Raw genomic sequence first — 16171 nt, 5'->3', positions numbered from 1 at the left:
AAAAAAACAAACTAACATGCCAAAATGTCAATTTACAAACCAATAGCGTGTGTGTCCACCTCTGGTTGCGATGCAAGCAACACATCTTCGTCTCATGGAGTGGACCAGGCGTCGCACAAAGTCCTGTGGGATATCTGTCCATATCTGCTGGAGCATGTTTCGAAGTTCCTGGAGTGTCTGTGGAACACGTGGTTGACGTCGACGCGCCGATCCATCTCATCCCACATGTGCTCGATTTGTGAGATATCAGGGGAGTGAGCCGGCCAGGGGATGACATTCACGTTGTTTTGTTGAAGGGATGCCTGAACAAGTCGAGCAATATGTGGCCGGGCGTTGTCATGTTGAAAGGTAATGCCTGGGCCATGACGACGCAAAAACGGTACAACAACAGGGCCGATGATCTCGCTGTCCATTGATATTTCCCTCTACCACTATCAAACGGGTCCTCTGTCTTGCTGTTATCCCACCCCATACCATAACGCTGCCGTCCCCAAACCGATCTTCTTCCATGACACAATGATTGACGTAACGTTCAACTCGACGTCGGTACACTCAAATCCGTCCTTCGCTGTGGCTGAGGTGAAAACGAGACTCGTCAGTGAATAGAACTTGTCCCCACTGCATGGCCGTCCAGCACCACTGTAGACGTGCTTGACGGTGGTTTCCTGTCAAAATGGGACATCTGGTTGGTCTTCTGGCGACAATCCCTGCACATCTGAGGCGACGACGTACGGTTTGTTAAGATATTCGTCGAAGGCCAGGGATGCTTCTTGCAGCCACTTTTGCTGGCTGGAATCGATTTCGTAGGTGTGTTGTTCAAATCCAGTTGTCTTGTCGATTATTGGTTACGCGTGGCCTGCCACTCCGAGGATGGTCTCTGACTGCATTCGTCTGTTGCCAACGTTGCCATTAACACCAAATGGTGTTTGTGTGGACATTAAATTGTCTTGCAACATCACGTTGACTCGATCCGGCTTCAAGTATACCAATGGCTCGCAGACGCCCATTTTCGGACAGGAGTGGCATTTCGTAATGTTGAATAATTGCGTAAGTTTGTTGTTTTTCTGAGTGGTTGTTGTCAGCACGATGCTAAAAAATGCATATGGAATCCCGTTAACGCACATGTTTTTATACCCATTCTTGGGTAGTGAAATGCATGGGGCTTGCACAAAAGTCAACTTTTGCATTGAATGCATGCTTTTCTGTAGCAGTTGCGGTTTTGTGACTTGATTCCATACGTGTACAGTAAACTACGTTTATAACGAACACGCTTGTAACGAACTGACCTATATAACGAACTAATGTTTTAGTCCCGACTGTTTACTGTATGCTTATATGCTATATGCTTATAAGAAACTACGGTTATTACGAACTAATATTTGTGGTCCCTTCGACTTCGTTATAACCGTAGTTAACTGTACTACAATATTGAAAACAAAACTTTACTTGTTTGAAAATACACTAAAATGTGGGTGTCACAGGAACTTTTGTTGTTGAGTATAGTATTAGTGTTACAACCTTTTTTACGATCAGTGTCATATTTTTATCAGGGTTATAACGATATTTAGTATCAGTGTTACAACCTTTTTATCAGGGTTATATCGATATGTAGTATCAGTGTTACAACCTTATCTAGTATCAGTGTTAAAACCTTATATAGTATTAGTGTTAAAACCTTATATAGTATCAGTGTTAAAACCTTATATAGTATCAGTGTTAAAACCTTATATAGTATCAGTGTTACAACCTTATATAATATCAGTGTCATTTCCTTTTTATCAGGGTTATAACGATATGTATTTAGTCTTATCTTTTGTAGTAGCAGTGTACTAATCTAAAATAGTTTCAGCGATACAACCTTGTATAGTATCAGTGTGATACTCTCATATAGTATCAGACCGCATACGTGGTCTAGAGGTAGAGCGTCCGCCGCGTCATACGTTAAGAAATGGTACTTGTTGTTACCCTGTCTGGCGCTCGGCTAAAACAAGGACTGGCCGTCTCGGAGTTGGTTTTCTGTGTATATTTATATTATATTATCAGTGCTACAACCTTAAATAATATCAGTTATAAAGTCATATACTATCAATGATATTATCTTATTACCTTACCTCGTATATTGATTGTATATATGTATATACCTTGGTTGTATCTTATGTAGTATGTGTTATAACGTTATAGTATACCGTTTTATAACATATCATATCAGTGTTATAACCTTTAATAACATGAGTGTTGTAACCGTAGATAGTATCAGTGTTGTAACTTTATATAGTATCACCGGTTGGGATTTGCGGCGTCTCAGATGATCCGATAAATTGTTCAGATCGTCTTGACTGGGTGCCGCCATTTTGTTTGAAGCAAATGCAAGTGATATGAAAGGTGGAATTTGATTGGTCAGTAGGAGAGGTCTTCAGCAACCCATGCTTGCCGTAAAAGGTGACTATGCTTGTCGTAAGAGGCGACTAACGGGATCGGGTGGTCAGACTCGCTGACTTGGTTGGCGCATGTCATCGATTCCAATTGCGTGGATCGATGCTCATGTTGTCAATCACTGGATTGTCTGGTTCAGACTCGATTATTAACAGACCATCGTCATAGAGCTGGAATATTTCTGAGTGGGGCGTTAAACAACAAACAAACAATCAAACTTGAGGGAAAATTACCAAAGCAATTATAATGTCAACAAACTGGATCAGAGAAAAAACAAATCTGCCGTGCAAGCACAAAATAAGTGAAACATACGGTTTGAAGCTGGAGCACTTCTGTCCCACCTTGCCTGCACAGATGTCGCAGCACCCACACGTCCCTCGAGTAGCTTGGCAGGAACTGGGGAGGGTTTTACACCTGACCCTCACATAACTGCAGGGAACACACCTTAATCCCTCCACCCTGGGGAGGGACACGAGGAGCAGGGCGGCACTCACCCCCACGGCCAGGACCACTAGGTATACATTCATCTTTAACTGGATGCGTACAACTGGAGTATGGCGAGGCAGTCAGGTCTTTATATTGACTTGGGTAGCCAGATCTGACACATGATGTGATGTGACGCTAGGGTGTGACAATGAATTAAGGTACCATATGTATAGCCATGGGGGCGGATCCATGTATCGTGTCGTGTCCGTGTAATATATCATCCGGGTACGCTCATTCTCACCCAGGCACAATAATCAATTATCACGTTCATCACGCCCCTGTCGTCGAGGATATGGTGCAGCCAGTGTTCACAGAGACGTTGCTTGAAATAATGTTACACTTCACTCTTAGTCTCACTTCCGAATCTTATCACCTCGCGTCCAAGCCTACTGCTCTTATATAGCGACGTGTGTGTGTGTGTGTGTGTGTGTGTGTGTGTGTGTGTGTGTGTGTGTGTGTGTGTGTGTGTGTGTGTGTGTGTGTGTGTGTGTGTGTTGGGGTGGGGGGCTGCTTGTCCGGACTAATACCATGCCGCAGTTTAACATGGATACTCCCTACAGACACAGTTTACTGACACCGCGCCGCCCAGTCCTTAGTATGCCCCCTTGATGTCGAACGTCAGGCAGGGTAACAAAAACTACCATCTATAAACCTCATTCTGTATGAAGCGGCCGTCGAACCACCGACCTTCAGCTGTTCGGACAGATGATTGACGGAGGTGAAAGACGTATACCACAACGGTAATAACGTCTTGTGATCTAATTCATGATAGTTCAGAGGCTGGAGCCCCTTATACGTCAGAGTCGGGCATTTTTGTTATGTAGGGAGAAATCACATAGTTACTGTGACCAATAAAAAATTGTTTCAAAACGGGACCCCAACCAAATGTTTTACTTCTGGCAATCCTGACGGCCATTTTGAAAAATGTCCGCCATTCAAATTTCAATGTCTCATATCTCGACTGCACACAAAGATAAATATATTATTTTGGTGTCTTTGCCTATGTTTTCATGGTCAAGGAATCTACTTATGACCAAATAAATCATATAATCATGAATTACCCATTTTATTTCAAACTTGACAGCAATTGTGCGTTAAACTTACAATAAATTTCTCAGGCGTATGTGCATATTTATATGCGTCACTTTATAATATAAAAGATGTCACCATGTCGCATATCAAAAGAAAGGTTTCTTTAATAACTGTCAAGGGCGATGTTTAGTTTTAAGTTCGGGTAATTTGGCAGAAAGGTACAATTCGTTGAACATTTTATGTCAAAATTTGTTTTTCACAAAATGTAAATAAAATTACCTAGTTTTCAAACGACGAAATTATCAAATTAGATTTTGGAATGTTTTGCGTTGCCACATGCACACTGACCCTTGTTACTGATAATTTGTAAACTGGCAGAGATAAACCGTATTTCCTCTATTAAACGCCAAACCTCCAACCGCCAACTTCCGCCGGCGTCAAACTGACGCCAGGTCATGTGCTCCATAAACGAATCATGATGTTTTTGATGTATGAAAGTTGTCTACATTGATGAAAGTACGAGCCACTACCAGAAACAATATGCCAGTACAGAGATCACATGGATACTTCCCTTCTGTGTAGCGAATAGTGATACCAGACCCATATCAGTCAGAACGAAACAGTATCACAACAATGCAATAAAATATTAGGTAACTGAAGTCACACAGAAACGACAGTTCGACAAATCACAAGACACTGAAAAGTCACATTCTGTTGTCTTCATCCTCATTAATTCTGAGAAATGTGTATTCTTCCTCTACAGTTATTCTTCACCAAGACTGTATAGACAATAATGTGCATACACAGATATTTATTTTGGGGACTGAATTGTAAGCAATATGAACAGAAAGTTAACCAGATATATCAAGAAGCCCTGTCATTGACTGATATTGTGCAATGTTGACAGCTTGTTAATTGGCTCCCCTCCAAGCTACCAGGCATTTCGTCAATTCATTACACCAACAGGAGCGTATTGCAACTCTGTCTTTCTTGCACATAATGTGAACTGATTTGATTCTCAAATCGTCAAATGACTGTTGGTTTACAACAGGTTGGATCCTTTTACAAGTATATAATATTTAGAACAAAATGGGGAAAAAATATGAAAAAAACAAAAATAAAATTAAATCATGAATATCAAATGAACATAACGCTTCAGTTTTACAGGTAATACCTCATGCTTGTGACGAAAAGTGCACAACTGTTTGCTAAGCCTGTGGACTATGAGTGTTGCAGATGTTGACATTATCACGCTCCGTCTGATAACACATTTGAAACAGTGTGTATCCGGGACTACACTATACCGTCACCTGCTATGTTTGTAGCGGCCAGAGGCTATGTACAATGCAAGTGATCAATTATTATTCAAGAAGCAAACAGTTCCCTTTTGTTTGAATGTTAGTTGTTAAGACCGCACATGGTATTGGTCTTATAACCATGTATAGTATCAGTGTCTTAACCGAATATAGTATCAGTGTTACAACAGTAGACAGCATTAGTTTTGTAACCGTATATAGTAACATGTTATAACTGCAGAGTATCAGTGACATACCCTTATATATACTGAACAACAACAGTTCCTGTGACATTGAATAAGATTTAATGCAAAGTTATGTTTTTTACCAAATCGGAAACAATTTCGGTTTGCAACAGATAAAAGACTCCTGTAAGTGTTCAAATGGATTCATTTGCCATACTGACTTCAGAAAATGCGTGATTTCATAAAAAAACAAACTAACATGCCAAAATGTCAATTTACAAACCAATAGCGTGTGTGTCCACCTCTGGTTGCGATGCAAGCAACACATCTTCGTCTCATTGAGTGGACCAGGCGTCGCACAAAGTCCTGTGGGATATCTGTCCATATCTGCTGGAGCATGTTTCGAAGTTCCTGGAGTGTCTGTGGAACACGTGGTTGACGTCGACGCGCCGATCCATCTCATCCCACATGTGCTCGATTTGTGAGATATCAGGGGAGTGAGCCGGCCAGGGGATGACATTCACGTTGTTTTGTTGAAGGGATGCCTGAACAGGTCGAGCAATATGTGGCCGGGCGTTGTCATGTTGAAAAGTAATGCCTGGGCCATGACGACGCAAAAACGGTACAACAACAGGGCTGATGATCTCGCTATCCATTGATATTTCCCTCTACCACTATCAAACGGGTCATCTGTCTTGCTGTTATCCCACCCCATACCATAATGCTGCCGTCCCCAAACCGATCTCCTTCCATGACACAATGATTGACGTAACGTTCACCTCGACTTCGGTACACTCAAATCCGTCCTTCGCTGTGGCTGAGGTGAAAACGAGACTCGTCAGTGAATAGAACTTGTCCCCACTGCATGGCCGTCCAGCACCACTGTAGACGTGCTTGGCGGTGGTTTCCTGTCAAAATGGGACATCTGGTTGGTCTTCTGGCGACAATCCCTGCACATCTGAGGCGACGACGTACGGTTTGTTAAGATATTCGTCGAAGGCCAGGGATGCTTCTTGCAGTCACTGTTGCTGGCTGGAATCTATTTCGTAGGTGTGTTGTTAAAATCCAGTTGTCTTGTCGATTATTGGTTACACGTGGCCTGCCACTCCGAGGATGGTCCCTGACTGCATTCGGCTGTTGCCAACGTTGCCATTAACACCAAATGGTGTTTGTGTGGACGTTAAATTGTCTTGCAACATCACGTTGACTCGATCCGGCTTCAAGTATACCAATGGCTCGCAGACGCTCATTTTCGGACAGGAGTGGCATTTCGTAATGTTGAATAATTGCGTAAGTTTGTTGTTTTTCTGTGTGGTTGTTGTCAGCACGATGCTAAAAAATGCATATGGAATCCCGTTAACGCACATGTTTTTATACCCATTCTTGGGTAGTGAAATGCATGGGGCTTGCACAAAAGTCAACTTTTGCATTGAATGCATGCTTTTCTGTAGCAGTTGCGGTTTTGTGACTTGATTCCATACGTGTACAGTAAACTACGTTTATAACGAACACGCTTGTAACGAACTGACCTATATAACGAACTAATGTTTTAGTCCCGACTGTTTACTGTATGCTTATATGCTATATGCTTATAAGAAACTACGGTTATTACGAACTAATATTTGTGGTCCCTTCGACTTCGTTATAACCGTAGTTAACTGTACTACAATATTGAAAACAAAACTTTACTTGTTTGAAAATACACTAAAATGTGGGTGTCACAGGAACTTTTGTTGTTGAGTATAGTATTAGTGTTACAACCTTTTTTACGATCAGTGTCATATTTTTATCAGGGTTATAACGATATTTAGTATCAGTGTTACAACCTTTTTATCAGGGTTATATCGATATGCAGTATCAGTGTTACAACCTTATCTAGTATCAGTGTTAAAACCTTATATAGTATTAGTGTTAAAACCTTATATAGTATCAGTGTTAAAACCTTATATAGTATCAGTGTTAAAACCTTATATAGTATCAGTGTTACAACCTTATATAATATCAGTGTCATTTCCTTTTTATCAGGGTTATAACGATATGTATTTAGTCTTATCTTTTGTAGTAGCAGTGTACTAATCTAAAATAGTTTCAGCGATACAACCTTGTATAGTATCAGTGTGATACTCTCATATAGTATCAGACCGCATACGTGGTCTAGAGGTAGAGCGTCCGCCGCGTCATACGTTAAGAAATGGTACTTGTTGTTACCCTGTCTGGCGCTCGGCTAAAACAAGGACTGGCCGTCTCGGATTTGATTTTCTGTGTCTGAGGGGGGTATTCATGTCAAACTGCGGCATGGTATCTCAGTGGGAGAGCACTATAAATCGGCACCAGTCCAGTCCGGACAAGTACAATCAACAACACAAACACACAGATATATATATATACACACTGATAATATATATATATATATATATATATATATATATATATATATATATATATATATATATATATATATATATATATATATATATATATATATATATATATATATTATCAGTGCTACAACCTTAAATAATATCAGTTATAAAGTCATATACTATCAATGATATTATCTTATTACCTTACCTCGTATATTGATTGTATATATGTATATACCTTGGTTGTATCTTATGTAGTATGTGTTATAAGTTATAGTATACCGTTTTATAACATATCATATCAGTGTTATAACCTTTAATAACATGAGTGTTGTAACCGTAGATAGTATCAGTGTTGTAACTTTATATAGTATCACCGGTTGGGATTTGCGGCGTCTCAGATGATCCGATAAATTGTTCAGATCGTCTTGACTGGGTGCCGCCATTTTGTTTGAAGCAAATGCAAGTGATATGAAAGGTGGAATTTGATTGGTCAGTAGGAGAGGTCTTCAGCAACCCATGCTTGCCGTAAAAGGTGACTATGCTTGTCGTAAGAGGCGACTAACGGGATCGGGTGGTCAGACTCGCTGACTTGGTTGGCGCATGTCATCGATTCCAATTGCGTGGATCGATGCTCATGTTGTCAATCACTGGATTGTCTGGTTCAGACTCGATTATTAACAGACCATCGTCATAGAGCTGGAATATTTCTGAGTGGGGCGTTAAACAACAAACAAACAATCAAACTTGAGGGAAAATTACCAAAGCAATTATAATGTCAACAAACTGGATCAGAGAAAAAACAAATCTGCCGTGCAAGCACAAAATAAGTGAAACATACGGTTTGAAGCTGGAGCACTTCTGTCCCACCTTGCCTGCACAGATGTCGCAGCACCCACACGTCCCTCGAGTAGCTTGGCAGGAACTGGGGAGGGTTTTACACCTGACCCTCACATAACTGCAGGGAACACACCTTAATCCCTCCACCCTGGGGAGGGACACGAGGAGCAGGGCGGCACTCACCCCCACGGCCAGGACCACTAGGTATACATTCATCTTTAACTGGATGCGTACGACTGGAGTATGGCGAGGCAGTCAGGTCTTTATATTGACTTGGGTAGCCAGATCTGACACATGATGTGATGTGACGCTAGGGTGTGACAATGAATTAAGGTACCATATGTATAGCCATGGGGGCGGATCCATGTATCGTGTCGTGTCCGTGTAATATATCATCCGGGTACGCTCATTCTCACCCAGGCACAATAATCAATTATCACGTTCATCACGCCCCTGTCGTCGAGGATATGGTGCAGCCAGTGTTCACAGAGACGTTGCTTGAAATAATGTTACACTTCACTCTTAGTCTCACTTCCGAATCTTATCACCTCGCGTCCAAGCCTACTGCTCTTATATAGCGACGTGTGTGTGTGTGTGTGTGTGTGTGTGTGTGTGTGTGTGTGTGTGTGTGTGTGTGTGTGTGTGTGTTGGGGTGGGGGGCTGCTTGTCCGGACTAATACCATGCCGCAGTTTAACATGGATACTCCCTACAGACACAGTTTACTGACACCGCGCCGCCCAGTCCTTAGTATGTCCCCTTGATGTCGAACGTCAGGCAGGGTAACAAAAACTACCATCTATAAACCTCATTCTGTATGAAGCGGCCGTCGAACCACCGACCTTCAGCTGTTCGGACAGATGATTGACGGAGATGAAAGACGTATACCACAACGGTAATAACGTCTTGTGATCTAATTCATGATAGTTCAGAGGCTGGAGCCCCTTATACGTCAGAGTCGGGCATTTTTGTTATGTAGGGAGAAATCACATAGTTACTGTGACCAATAAAAAATTGTTTCAAAACGGGACCCCAACCAAATGTTTTACTTCTGGCAATCCTGACGGCCATTTTGAAAAATGTCCGCCATTCAAATTTCAATGTGTCATATCTCGACTGCACACAAAGATAAATATATTATTTTGGTGTCTTTGCCTATGTTTTCATGGTCAAGGAATCTACTTATGACCAAATAAATCATATAATCATGAATTACCCATTTTATTTCAAACTTGACAGCAATTGTGCGTTAAACTTACAATAAATTTCTCAGGCGTATGTGCATATTTATATGCGTCACTTTAGAATATAAAAGATGTCACCATGTCGCATATCAAAAGAAAGGTTTCTTTAATAACTGTCAAGGGCGATGTTTAGTTTTAAGTTCGGGTAATTTGGCAGAAAGGTACAATTCGTTGAACATTTTATGTCAAATTTTGTTTTTCACAAAATGTAAATAAAATTACCTAGTTTTCAAACGACGAAATTATCAATTTAGATTTTGGAATGTTTTGCGTTGCCACATGCACACTGACCCTTGTTACTGATAATTTGTAAACTGGCAGAGATAAACCGTATTTCCTCTATTAAACGCCAAACCTCCAACCGCCAACTTCCGCCGGCGTCAAACTGACGCCAGGTCATGTGCTCCATAAACGAATCATGATGTTTTTGATGTATGAAAGTTGTGTACATTGATGAAAGTACGAGCTACTACCAGAAACTATATGTCAGTACAGAGATCACATGGATACTTCCCTTCTGTGTAGCGAATAGTGATACCAGACCCATATCAGTCAGAACGAATCAGTATCACAACAATGCAATAAAATATTAGGTAACTGAAGTCACACGGAAACGACAGTTCGACAAATCACAAGACACTGAAAAGTCACATTCTGTTGTCTTCATCGTCATTAATTCTGAGAAATGTGTATTCTTCCTCTACAGTTATTCTTCACCAAGACTGTATAGACAATAATGTGCATACACGATATTTATTTTGGGGACTGAATTGTTAGCAATATGAACAGAAAGTTAACCAGATATATCAAGAAGCCCTGTCATTGACTGATATTGTGCAATGTTGACAGTTTGTTAATTGGCTCCCCTCCAAGCTACCAGGCAATTCATCAATTCATTACACCAACAGGAGCGTATTGCAACTCTGTCTTTTTTGCACATCACTGATTGGTTTATAAAAGGTTGGGTCCTTTTACAAGTATATAATATTTAGAACAAAATGGGGAAAAAATATGAAAAAAACAAAAATAAAATTAAATCATGAATATCAGATGAACATAACGCTTCAGTTTTACAGGTAATACCTCCTGCTTGTGTCACAAAGTGCACAACTGTTTGCTAAGCCTGTGGACTATGAGTGTTGCAGATGTTGACATTATCACGCTCCGTCTGATAACACATTTGAAACAGTGTGTATCCGGGACTACACTATACCGTCACCTGCTGTGTTTGGAGCGGCCAGAGTCTATGTACAATGCAAGTGATCAATTATTATTCAAGAAGCAAACAGTTCCCTTTTGTTTGAATGTTAGTTGTTGAGACCTCACATGGTATTGGTCTTATAACCATGTATAGTATCAGTGTCGTAACCGAATATAGTATCAGTGTTACAACAGTAGACAGCATTGGTTTTGTAACCATATATAGTAACATGTTATAACTGCAGAGTATCAGTGACATACCCTTATATATACTGAACAACAACAGTTCCTGTGACATTGAATAAGATTTAATGCAAAGTTATGTTTTTTACTAAATCGGAAACAATTTCGTTTTGCAACAGATAAAAGACTCCTGTAAGTGTTCAAATGGATTCATTTGCCATACTGACTTCAGAAAATGCGTGATTTCATAAAAAAAAAAACTAACATGCCAAAATGTCAATTTACAAACCAATAGCGTGTGTGTCCACCTCTGGTTGCGATGCAAGCAACACATCTTCGTCTCATTGAGTGGACCAGGCGTCGCACACAGTCCTGTGGGATATCTGTCCATATCTGCTGGAGCATGTTTCGAAGTTCCTGGAGTGTCTGTGGAACACGTGGTTGACGTCGACGCGCCGATCCATCTCATCCTACATGTGCTCGATTTGTGAGATATCAGGGGAGTGAGCCGGCCAGGGGATGACATTCACGTTGTTTTGTTGAAGAGAATCCTGAACAAGTCGAGCAATATGAGTCCGGGCGTTGTCATGTTGAAAGGTAATGCCTTGGCCATGACGACGCAAAAACGGTAGAACAACAGGGCTGATGATCTCGCTGTCCATTGAGATTTCCCTCTACCACTATCAAACGGGTCATCTGTCTTGCTGTTATCCCACCCCATACCATAACGCTGCCGTCCCCAAACCGATCTTCTTCCATGACACAATGATTGACGTAACGTTCACCTCGACGTCGGTACACTCAAATCCGTCCTTCGCTGTGGCTGAGGTGAAAACGAGACTCGTCAGTGAATAGAACTTGTCCCCACTGCATGGCCGTCCAGCACCACTGTAGACGTGCTTGACGGTGGTTCCCTGTCAAAATGGGACATCTGGTTGGTCTTCTGGCGACAATCCCTGCACATCTGAGGCGACGACGTACGGTTTGTTAAGATATTCGTCGAAGGCCAGGGATGCTTCTTGCAGTCACTGTTGCTGGCTGGAATCTATTTCGTAGGTGTGTTGTTCAAATCCAGTTGTCTTGTCGATTATTGGTAACGCGTGGCCTGCCACTCCGAGGATGGTCTCTGACTGCATTCGTCTGTTGCCAACGTTGCCATTAACACCAAATGGTGTTTCTGTGGACGTTAAATTGTCTTGCAACATCACGTTGACTCGATCCGGCTTCAAGTATACCAATGGCTCGCAGACGCTCATTTTCGGACAGGCGTGGCATTTCGTAATGTTGAATAATTGCGTAAGTTTGTTGTTTTTCTGATCATATGGAATCCTGTTAACGCACATGTTTTTTATACCCATTCTTGGGTAGTGAAATGCATGGGGCTTGCACAAAAGTCAACTTTTGCATTGAATGCATGCTTTTCTGTAGCAGTTGCGTTTTTGTGACTTGATTCCATACGTGTACAGTAAACTACGTTTATAACGAACACGCTTGTAACGAACTGACCTATATAACGAACTAATGTTTTAGTCCCGACTGTTTACTGTATGCTTATATGCTATATGCTTAAAAGGAACTACGGTTATTACGAATTAATATGTGTGGTCCCTTCGACTTCGTTATAACCGTAGTTAACTGTACTACAATATTGAAAACAAAACTTTACTTGTTTGAAAATACACTATAATGTGAATGTCACAGGAACTTTTGTTGTTGAGTATAGTATCAGTGTTACAACCTTTTTTACGATCAGTGTCATTATATTTTTATCAGGGTTATAACGATATTTAGTATTAATGTTACAACCGTTTTATCAGGGTTATATCGATATGTAGTATCAGTGTTACAACCTTATCTAGTATCAGTGTTAAAACCTTATATAGTATTAGTGTTAAAACCTTATATAGTATCAGTGTTAAAACCTTATATAGTATCGGTGTTAAAACCTTATATAGTATCAGTGTTACAACCTTATATAATATCAATGTCATTTCCTTTTTATCAGGGTTATAACGATACGTAGTGTCAGTGTTACAACCTTATATTGTATCAGTGTTACCGCCTTATATAGTATCAGTGTTACAACCTAATATAATATCGGTGTCATTACCTCTTTATCAGGGTTATAACGATATGTATTTAGTCTTATCTTTTTTAGTAGTAGTGTACTAATCTAAAATAGTTTCAGCGATACAACCTTGTATAGTATCAGTGTGATACTCTCATATAGTATCAGACCGCATACGTGGTCTAGAGGTAGAGCGTCCACCGCGTCATACGTTAAGAAATGGTACTTGTTGTTACCCTGTCTGGCGCTCGGCTAAAACAAGGACTGGCCGTCTCGGAGTTGGTTTTCTGTGTCTGAGGGGGGTATTCATGTCAAACTGCGGCATGGTATCTCAGTGGGATTGCACTATAAATCGGCACCAGTCCGGACCAGTACAAGCAGCAACACAAACACACATATATATTATATTATATTTATATTATCAGTGTTACAACCTTAAATAATATCAGTTATAAAGTCATATACTATCAATGTTATAGTATACCGTTTTATAACATATTATATCAGTGTTATAACCTTTAATAACATGAGTGTTGTAACCGTAGATAGTATCAGTGTGGTAACTTTATATAATATCACCGGTTGGGATTTGCGGCGTCTCAGATGATCCGATTATTGTTCAGATCATCTTGACTGGGTGCCGCCATTTTGTTTGAAACAAATGCAAGTGATATGAGAGGTGGAATTTGATTGGTCAGTAGGAGAGGTCTTCAGCAACCCATGCTTGCCGTAAAAGGTGACTATGCTTGTCGTAAGAGGCGACTAACGGGATCGGGTGGTCAGACTCGCTGACTTGGTTGATGCATGTCATCGATTCCAATTGCGTGGATCCATGCTCATGTTGTCAATCACTGGATTGTCTGGTTCAGACTCGATTATTAACAGACCACCGTCATATAGCTGGAATATTACTGAGTGGGGCGTTAAACAACAAACAAACAATCAAACTTGAGGGAAAATTACCAAAGCAATTATAATGTCAACAAACTGGATCAGAGAAGAAAGAAATCTGCCGTGCAAGCACAAAATAAGTGAAACATACGGTTTGAAGCTGGAGCACTTCTGTCCCACCTTGCCTGCACAGATGTCGCAGCACCCACACGTCCCTCGAGTAGCTTGGCAGGAACTGGGGAGGGTTTTACACCTGACCCTCACTGAACTGCACTGAGCACAGCTTAAACCCTCCACCCTGGGGAGAGACACGAGGAGCAGGGCGGCACTCACCCCCACGGCCAGGACCACTAGGTATACATTCATCTTTAACTGGATGCGTACAACTGGAGTATGGCGAGGCAGTCTGGTTTTTATATTGACTTGGGTGGCCAGATCTGACACATGATGTGTTGTGACGCTAGGGTGTGACAATGAATTAAGGTACCATATGTATTGGGGCTGGTCCGCGTGTCGTGTCGTGTCCGGGTGATATATCATCTCGGTGCGCTCATACTCACCCAGGCCCAATAATCACTTCATAACGCCCCTGTCGTCGAGGACTTTGAAAACATACTGGCGAATCCTTCAATGACATTCATGACGGACTGAAAAAGTGTTTTCCTTAATCAATCCTCGGATTGTCACCACAGGGTCGCCTGCATACCCATTGCTGGTCGTAGGAAATGATTAAATTGCATTAGGTGTTCTGGCGCTTTGACTTGGCTGTCCGGAGTGCTGTAATGGACATTTTAGCGAGTTCGAAAGATGCTGAATATGCAAAATGTGAGAGAATGTGAGAATCGCACCGAATATGAGGTTTGCTGTTTCACCATTCCTGTGGTCGTCGTGATATTGCTGAAATAATGTTCGAAGCGGCGTTACACCCAACTCACTCATGTAGTATCAGTGTTACAAGGTTATATTTTATCAGTGTTACAACCTGAATTAATATCAGTGTTATATACTCATATACTATCAATGATATTATCTTATTACCTTATATTGAGTGCACCATATCACCATATCGTTTGTAACGTCAAAGATTATTGCACTTACTATAGCAACGTCCATGCACGTGTGTGTGTGGCTGCTTGTACTAGTCCGGACTGATGCCGATTTATAGTACTAGCTCACTGAGATACCATGCCGCGGTGACAGGGTAACAACAAGTACTGCCTTTTAACGTCTTTTGGTATGACGCGGCCGGCGATCGAACCCCGGACCTTCTGCTCTCCAGGCGGACGCTCTACCACTCGACCACGGAAGCGGTCTAACATACTTTGGACAGCAAGTAATTCTGGAAACTAATTTAATGCGGAAGCAACCATAATTAGTTAAGTTAAAGTAATGGCAGAGACTATGATGACGTCACTACGCATCCTTGCAGATCATAACAGGCACCGTAGCATGGTTCATGACGAAGTCGCACACTTGACCAATCGGAGTGCGTCTCTTGACGCCTTGACCACGTGAGCCAATGACGATAAAGCTGACACCACGTGACTCTGCCATTTCCACAATTGTTTGTCCCGGTGATATCCCGTTAACAGTAGTTACCTCCCCTTTGACCTGAAACAAAACTATATATGGAGCGATCGTGTTCATAATAATGATTGGCGGGTAGAGTTTATAAAGCAAGTCCCTACACTCGCTCTTACTAAGGCGAGGGAGGCCCAGCTACGTCCCATAGGGGAGCCAGAAACCTGTGATCGTGTGTTCGAATCCCGGTTCGCCCCGATTGTTTCAAGGATTTTCTTTCACCATACCCCATGCTTGTGGGTTTCACAATTGTGCCAAACGTCTTACACCTGAATCACTAAGGGTTTTCGTCCCGCGCCCACCAGCCACGCTGTGATATAACTGCAATACTGTCAAAGCGGCATTGAACCAAGCTCACCCAAACAGATTTTA

The 16171-nt window shown here is 41.5% G+C and overlaps 1 protein-coding gene across 1 annotated transcript in view; it reads right to left on the bottom strand.

The window, feature by feature from the left end:
- Positions 1-15613: 15613 nt before the first annotated feature.
- LOC139446714 (universal stress protein YxiE-like) overlaps positions 15614-16171 on the bottom strand; it is a 10637-nt gene continuing 10079 nt past the window's right edge. The window contains exon 4 of the mRNA XM_071228009.1: positions 15614-15829. Coding sequence (XP_071084110.1) covers positions 15632-15829 — 198 coding nt within the window. The 3' untranslated portion in view covers positions 15614-15631. The remainder of the gene's footprint in view (positions 15830-16171) is intronic.

This window comes from Haliotis cracherodii, unplaced genomic scaffold (assembly GCF_022045235.1).
Source record: "Haliotis cracherodii isolate W230 unplaced genomic scaffold, xgHalCrac1.p SCAF_6, whole genome shotgun sequence".
Lineage (NCBI taxonomy): Eukaryota > Metazoa > Mollusca > Gastropoda > Lepetellida > Haliotidae > Haliotis > Haliotis cracherodii.
The sequence above is the reverse complement of the archived record's forward strand: the minus strand, read 5'-3'. Positions and strand labels throughout refer to the sequence as shown.